The sequence below is a fragment of the Nylanderia fulva genome, unplaced genomic scaffold (genome assembly GCF_048542155.1).
Source record: "Nylanderia fulva isolate GAGA-0341 unplaced genomic scaffold, ASM4854215v1 Scaffold3, whole genome shotgun sequence".
Lineage (NCBI taxonomy): Eukaryota > Metazoa > Arthropoda > Insecta > Hymenoptera > Formicidae > Nylanderia > Nylanderia fulva.
The window spans coordinates 8,611,530-8,620,219 of NW_028190368.1; the positions used below are offsets into that span (position 1 = coordinate 8,611,530).

Consider the following 8,690-nt stretch of genomic DNA (forward strand, 5'->3'; position numbering starts at 1 on the left):
CTCGAAAAGTCAAAGTACTAGATCTCACAGTAGAACAACCAGTGGTCTGAACCGACGCTTGTGATCGAATCCCGTAAAATTCGCCGGCGAGAATTACGAGAAGGTACAGAACCAAATCTTGTAATTGAGAAAAGTACAAATAAGAAAAGCAACGTCGAGCAACACGATCTCATTAGCCATTTTCAAACAGTTTTTATATTTTATGCAAATTTGCAAAATATGAAATTAATCATCTGTTAATCTAATGTGTTCTATTCGCGATAAATATAGTATATCATGTTTATACTTTTTAAATCAGCATGCAAATTTTTCTTAGAAACTGCAACGTATTCGAAAAAATACAAAACAAATATCTTTCCATCCAGTATGTTTTAGACATGCACAGCATTCGCAAAGAATATAAAAGGAAGTATTAATTTAATTACAATTGTCGACGGTAAAACATATCGTGTGTCTGGGTATGAGATTACTTTACAAAAGACGAATACCCCATTTACGAAAAAGAAAGAAAATAAAAAAATAAAGAAAATAAAGAAAAGAGTAAAATATGCTCCCTCGTTCTTCTTCTAATAATAAAGAAATAAAATTGTTACAGTATCTTTCGTTATAACGAGAAATTTTGATTACCTCATTCGATATTATAATAAGGTAATATGATTCCAGCAAGATAACAAGAATAATTTAAAAGAATTACATTATCACTTGAGAACGAAATATTACAAAATATCTGCATATATAATTTCCTTCCTGTCTCTAGTTTGTCTAACCGCAATTTACTTTCACATTTATGAACCAATTTTCGTAAAACCGCTACCAAATTTTTCCTCATTTTTCGGGGAATGATCTTACGTGTTTTTATTTATTTCGTTCTTTTTTAAATTTAATGTCAATAAACACCCAATTTTGTCTCTTTGAAATTAAATTAAAAAAAAAAATGAGAAAAGAAACGAAAACAAAACCACATACTAACATCCATCCCAATAAAATTAGAAACATTTTTGTAGCAGTTTCATGAAAATCGATCAACAAATATAGTAGTTCGCGGTCAAACAGACAGAACACCCAATTTTCTCTACAAAAAGCTAGGTAAAATCACTCCCTGAGAAATAAAAAAAATGATGGTACCTGTTTCACGAAAATCAGCCTAACCTGTAGGAGAAGTCGCGATCAAACAGAGAAGAATAAGAAATATAAATAAAAAAGGTTATATATAGGCTTCGAGGCCCACGCGAAGCAAAACGCTGATGTAAAATAATTCACAAAGGGTTTTTTTTGAATTTTTAATAATTGATCCCTTTCAGTCCCAGATCATACGAAATTAGGCAGGAAATTTTCGTCGAAAGTGCTACTATGCACTTAGATGCATACTGCACACACAAGTATGTTAAGTGTGTGTAAGTATGCGAGACGAACAAAGGCATAGAAACCTGAACTCGACTTTTAACAATCTATTAGGCAGGTGTCGAATTAAAAGCAGAATTAATTAACTCGTATGCATGTACATCCTATCTGTTCATGTGCAGTGATTTTTTGTGCTTAGATGATTTTAAAATCAACTAGATAAAGATGAGATAAAAATATATAAATTCATCTTAGATAAGATAAAGATGATTTTATTTTAAATATATTTACATAAAAGATAAAATTATATGGCGATTTATCTAAATAATTTTATATAGATAATAATTTTCAAGACTACTTATGTAAACGCAGTTATAAAAAAAATATAAATTGTAAAAAAGATATAAAAATATAAGTATTTATATTTTTATTTATAAATTTGTATCGCTTACTACTTAAATTCTACTATTTAAGTATTTTTATGTGCTATGATTCTAAACCAAAATTATTTGAAAATTATCCTAGATAATTTAGTAAAGATACTTTTTTTCATCTAAAAGATGCAGATATAGATAATACATATTTTTATTATCCATATAAAGTTAAGATGACGTCAAAATTTCATCTAGATGATCATCTATATAATTATATTTAGATAACAGCAAACACTGCTCATGTGTGTACATACATATGTGTATACATATATGTGTTCACCCGCGCAATATCGATATTTATTCGCGCCCTTATCGCGCGTTGTTCGCATCGGTGATCACAATGAACAAAAGAGATCGATCGTGCGTTTTATTCGATTTCGTGATGAGATTCTCTTTTTTTTGTCAAATTTCAAATGGGAAAAACACGCCCATGCGTTAACGAGATGCGGCTTACACGCGATCCTGTAAATGCTTTGTAATGCGATTTGTTTTGCGCGACCGAATGGAAGAAAAATTTCAATAAGAGATTTTGGATTCGATAGTTAAACTTGAAGCTCATTCTAATAAATTCGTTTAACTATGAAGATGACAAAAATGATTTCAATATATCTCATGACTTTCAGAGAATAAATGGATGTCAAAATTTATCAGTTAATTTAATTAATTGAAGTCATTAATTTTAAAAAGTCAACAAAAGTTTCATTCAAAATTTGAAGTATTTAATATCTGTATGTAAAAATAATAAATAAAAAATTAAAATAAAAAAGTTTTAATATTTAAATAAAATATATAAATAATAAAATTTTTATATATGTAAATTAAAAGAAAAATCTGAAATTTTGAAAATTTTGGAAAAGCATAATGTTTGTTACATACTTTTCATACTCTTCATACTTGTCCAGTAGACTCATTAAAAAAATTGACTTTTTCAGATTTTCCAAGACCAGAAATTAATTTTTTCCCTGACTTTTTAGTATTATTTTTCCAAAAATATAATTTGCGTATATCTGTATGATAAATCAATTAAATGTTAAATCATGAAATCCTTGAGATCTTTTTGTCAACAATGCAAAGGATTGGAAGTTAAAAAACCAAAAATTAATTCAGTTATACAATGTGCATTATGTATGATAATCGAAACAAACATGTCACTATATATAAACTATTTAAATAATTACCTTTTTTATTTATATTATATCAATTTTTTAGTTTTGTCTCTATCAAACACATCGAAATAAAATAACACGACAATAAACATATAAATTAACAAACACGCTGTAGAATCAATTTTTAACAACACAGAAAATTAGCGTGCTGGAAAAGTTAATACTCATTTAATAAAAAATTTCAAATTATTGAGACAAATGTAGAATAATGTGAAAAATCCAGATAAAAATAGTAAATTTCCTGACTTTTCCTTGACAATTCCAGATTTATATAAAATTTCCTGACAACGCTCGGTTTTCCAGATTTTCCTGACAATAATATGATATTGGAAGAATCTTATAAGAGTTTATCTGATTAATATTTACCACAATAAAAATATTAATATGTACATAGTAAATTTTACTATAAGATTCTTCCAATACCATATTGTCGCACGATTACCATGATTTTCAGGGTAAATTCTAAGAGAAAATTCTCTCTGTGTAGACACCCTGTTTTCATAATGTCAAAACGTACATTGAAAAGAATATACGAGAGGAATGTGAACTTTGCTTTTGTACGCCTGAAACTTTTTGGTAAACAAAGTTTTACGTTGCAGACTATAGTAGCTGAACGGTGTATTGGTGCAAATACTATTGCAAATATTGCTATTTAACATTTACGATGCGAATCCACTTAACATTTGGAGAGCCACACACTCGGATATCCGTGGCATTCGACTCGAAGCATCGGGGGAGCCCCGGTAAACGCATAATGGAAACGAAGCACAAGTGGATCGATAAACGCAATCAGACCGTTCGACGAGAACTACATCGTCCGAATTAATTGTCTCGACCACTCCTGTTCCTAGCCCTTTGCTAAATTTTTTTTTCTTCCTCGAATAAATTGCTATTCCAAAATTGTCACAGTATACGCGCGGTTATGGTTATTCTCGGAGGCGAGAAAAGTGTAGGCAAGCGTGTTATCTCTCATCTTGTGTGAAATTCAGGGAGATGTCAGGTTAAATCACGTATACGATTAAATCGACGACGTCAAAGATTTCCATCAACGCGCCTGTTTTTTCAAGCGTGAAAACTAAAGTTCGCGCGTCATAGAGATAGAGATAGAAAGGTAGAAATATAGCGACGCGGTTCGTTTGAGGGCATCGTTACAGATATGTAATATGCATATATTCGGCTGAGAAATTGCAATTGCCTGGTTGGCGCCCTTCGAAACTGACAAATGCGATTATATACAATATATGTATATACGTAGGTACAGACGCGTACAACGAGAACGTGTTCTCTGTCTATATAATTACGAGTTACGAGTATGCTAATGTCGAATCTCTCAAGAATCGTGGGAGGAAATGTGCTCTTGCAGCGCTGTAATTCGGAATAGTGTCATCCGGAATAAAAAAGACTCCGTTATGTCTTCTACCGACCCCGAGACCAAATTTTTTATATGTATCAATAGAAAATTATATAGAAATATATACAATTTTACATATACAATCGCAAAATTATATATGAAATATGTCCATACATAATTAGAGATAAAAGTGCTTTTTATATACCTATATAAATCCTTATAATTTATATATAAATTTATTTAATTAAAATGAACATATTTCACATATAATTTTACAATTATATGTATAATTATACAATTATTTATATATAATTATAATTATATATAAACAATTTTTTCCCGGGACTTTAGTTAAAATATATAAATAGAAAGAGCGATATTGTTCAATGCATATATCAAATGGTAATTATCAGATCAAATAAAAATGTTAAATTATTTAATTTCTAAGGAATATTGTAAATAAAAGAGAGAAACTAATGCAATTAGATTATAAATATATAAATATTATTTTAAGCTGTAAATATTCTAATTTATCTAATTGATTAAAAGTTAAGATTTATTAGATATATCTGATACTTTTTATGCAAAATAAATACAATTAATTTTAAGCAACGAAATATTCACAAACAACTCGCGACTTTTCTTTCGACACCCTAGAAAATTATAGTTGTAAAAATTATACAGCTTCACGCTGCTACATTTTATTTAATTGCGATAAGAGACCGAGAGTTCGCACAAATAATTGGATAAATCTTAAAGTTCTACATATATATTTTATATATATATATGTATACATATATATTTTATATATATATATATATATGTATATGAGATAGACGTCTCGCAGTAGTCTGTCATTTACACAGTCTGTGTATAAAAGTCAATGTCAAATATAAAGATAAAAAAGTTTGATCCGCGCTGTTATTACGCTGCATAGTAAATGGTAACGTTAATTGCTGGCGGCAAAAGAGCTCGCGCAGTTGGAATTATGAAATGTCTACTTTCTAAGATATTGCACTTATTCATTTCAGAAGAGAGAGAACGATTTCTTCGTCCGTGAAGAAACGTCAAATTGAAAGACCAATCTTAAAAAAATATATATATATATACGAGCGTACAATTATATACAATCGGTTGATTAAAGCCAATCAATTCTTATTCGCCATGAATGAATTGTATCAATTTAATATTACGAAAGGGTCGTCCTTCTCTTTTTCTTTTTTTTTTCTTTCCTCTTTCTCACGTTTCGAAAGCAAAATTCTTTTCATTATTATAAAATAATTAAAAAATGCTGTATACTTTTGTGTCCTTACATTTTTTTACGTGTCTAGAGAGGTTTCTTCGCTAGATAAAATAAATTTATTTATTCTCTCTTTCTCACTTCCTCTCGACGAATAAGTAATTATGCGGAAAGCTAAATTTAATAGCGCAGCGGAGTTAGTATAATAAAGTAAATTTGAGAAAATTTCACATTGAAAGAGGCAAGAAAGACGCTCGCGCGTGGCGCATATCTTATATAAGGCTTCTCCCCTTAATCGAGAGAACTATTATATTACTGACGATAATCTAATTAAACTTATATAGAGCAAGCATAACTTTCTCAATTAGTGCGACTATTAATTGTACTTACCGCCTCGTCAAAATCGCGTTCCAATTCAAATTCATCATCGTCTGTTATATTCGTTAGATTCCGCACATCCGCATAAATCTGCTCCATATTCGGTTGTGCACTTCAATTCTGGAAATAAAATCTGTGTCAAAAATAAATAATAATAAAGCTATAATTAAAACCTATGCTCTTTCCAACTCCATTTCTTACTTTATTTACGCAATTTTTTATTTTATTGCTACACGGAGAGAATTTTCTCTTAGAATTTACCATGAAAAAGTATGGTAATCGTGGAATAATATATAATTAAACAATATTTAATATTTTGTATTAAAATAATTTTATGTGAGTTTTTCTGATTAAAAAAAATGTATCACAATAACAAATATTAATATGTACGCATATATAGTAAAATTAATCAAACACATTTTATATATCTTATTGTGATAGATATATAAATATTTTTTATTATGATAAATATTAATCAGAGATATTTTTATAAAATTTTTCCAATACCATATATATGTATAATATATATATTGTCTCATGATTATCATAATTTTCCAAGTAAAATTTAAGAAAAAATTCTCTCTGTGATATAATAAACGGGACAAAGTTAATAAGTGTACGAGAAAAAGAAAGAGAAAATAAAGAAAATGACGAGAAAGTAAAGAAAGTTTTTATATGGCAAAAAATATAATGTGAAAAACTGCGGCTTGGAAATAAAATATTTGTATATTCGTATTTCCCTAAAAAAATCTGCCTAGAAACAATTCTGCTATATAATTGTAATTATAAAATTTACATATTATTTGCTCAGCATCGCCCCCCCTTTTTAACAAAAAAAAAAAAAAATGAACTCCACACTAGAGGTTAAATGTGAAGTTGTCAGAAATGTGCACTTTTTACCAGTAATTGAAGCAGCAACTCGACTCGAACTAGTCTTCTTCGATGCGGAAACTGATACGGGAAAATGGTTTTCTTCGCGAATTTTCATTGTTACACAACAAACGGATCACTTTCGCGGGTCCCGAAATGCAACTTTGCAAACGTTGAACAATTCGAAATAACTGCAAAGTAACAAAAAAAAATACCGCGAGCGCCATCTAGCGGACATTTTACTTATTAATTCGCTACCGCGTCGATAACTAGAGAAATCTAATATATCGACGATCCATGTTATATTTATATCGCAAAATGGTTAGGAATCAGATACACAAATATAGAGGTTAAAAATGTGTTTTACAATAAAAGCGAGTTTTAAATACACATTAGAGCAATCGTGAAGTATTATTCGACAGAGGTGAAATAAGAAATAAGTGTGAGATATTGAAATATTCGATTTTTGTTAAATTATTCGCTACATTAGTCGAGATGAATTATATCGTGATATCTCGTCCGGATAGACAAGAGTTGTTTATTTATAAATGATACCGAGATTATTGCTTCCGCTACATTTAATTGTTCCGTTATTATAAATTATAAATAATATTATAAATATTATAAAGAACTGACGCTGTTATTAAAGTATGGCAGACGTTGAAAATAGCAAGACCGACAATTTGTCGGAATTTGAGGTGAATCAGAGATCGATCGACAGGGCACCCTTTAAAAACTTGAAGATTAGTGACTCTGGGATATTAAATACGCTTGAGGGTAGAAAAACGTGCGAATTGTGTTGCAAATCGCGCAAGTTTTTCTGTTACACCTGTTATGTGCCTGTCATTGACAATTCATGTTTTCCACGTGTCAAGGTAATAAGATACATGCGATCGTACGACTTTCCTTAATTTACAATTAAAATTTGTGATGCAATTTGTCTCTTTCAGCTGCCAATTAAAATTGACATCATTAAACATGCTCACGAGATAGATGGCAAAAGTACTGCTATTCACGCTGTGATACTTGCTCCAGAGGATGTAAAAATCTATACGTATCCTGATTTTCCAGATATAACAAATAAAGAGGAAGTAAGAGGAAAAGTAACAATCCACTGTTGAGTCTTGTGATTCTTAAAAATAATTAACTTAAGGAGCTATCATCTCTCAGACGGTTTTAATCTTTCCTAGCAAAAGCGCACAAACTGTAAGCGTGGAGGCTCTTTTTGCAAAGAGGAGAGAGCAAAATGATATTCTGGCAAATGGAACCGAGTCTGTATTTCCTATAAAAAGAGCCATTTTTATCGATAGCACATGGCAGCAAACCAAAGCGATATACAAAGACCAAAGATTGAGAGGTATATGTTAAAAGAGAATCTATTTTTTATACGATTGTTGCGAGACAATATTTTAAATCGCTATTGTTTGTAAAATTTCCAACTTTTCACAGAACTACGTTGTGTCATTTTAAAATCGCGGATTTCTCAATTCTGGCGTTACCAAAAGAAGAGTCCAAGATGGTATTTAGCAACGATCGAAGCAATTCATCAATTCTTGGTGGAGTTACACACTTGTGCTCTTGGAGCGGAATATGTTGATATACATAATTCTTTGTTGGATAAAAAACAGAACTCTACGACTACTGACAAGGAAATGGAAGAATGTTTAGAAATTAATCAAAAGTACTGTGGACAATATGACAATCTCTTATATTTTTTCAAGTATATGTATGATAAAATTCACTCTATATACGATCATGATAAATTGCAGGCTTATAAAAGGCCGCTCGCGTGAAACTATTTTTTCTTAAAAGTGTTTTCTAATAAATAATTTCTTTTACATATATAAAAATAATTCGCTCCTTGCATATATTATATTTCAGATTATACATTTATCTTTTTTAACTCAATA

At 29.9% G+C, this 8,690-nt stretch overlaps 1 protein-coding gene across 1 annotated transcript; it reads left to right on the top strand.

Annotated features, from left to right (window-relative positions):
- The first annotated feature begins 7,074 nt into the window (after positions 1-7,074).
- LOC114941811 (tRNA-uridine aminocarboxypropyltransferase 1) lies at positions 7,075-8,618 on the top strand. Its single transcript, XM_029316954.2, has 4 exons — positions 7,075-7,655; positions 7,731-7,871; positions 7,951-8,137; positions 8,230-8,618. The coding sequence occupies exons 1-4, from the start codon at positions 7,431-7,433 to the stop codon at positions 8,571-8,573; spliced, it is 897 nt and encodes a 298-aa protein (XP_029172787.1). The 5' UTR covers positions 7,075-7,430; the 3' UTR covers positions 8,574-8,618.
- The last annotated feature ends 72 nt before the right edge of the window (positions 8,619-8,690 follow it).

Coding starts and splice junctions, on each gene's coding strand:
- LOC114941811 (XM_029316954.2), top strand. CDS start 7,431: ATGGCAGACGTTGAAAATAGCAAGACCGACAATTTGTCGGAATTTGAG. Junction 7,872..7,950: donor ATATAACAAATAAAGAGGAA/GTAAGAGGAAAA, acceptor ATCATCTCTCAG/ACGGTTTTAATCTTTCCTAG. Junction 8,138..8,229: donor CAAAGACCAAAGATTGAGAG/GTATATGTTAAA, acceptor AACTTTTCACAG/AACTACGTTGTGTCATTTTA.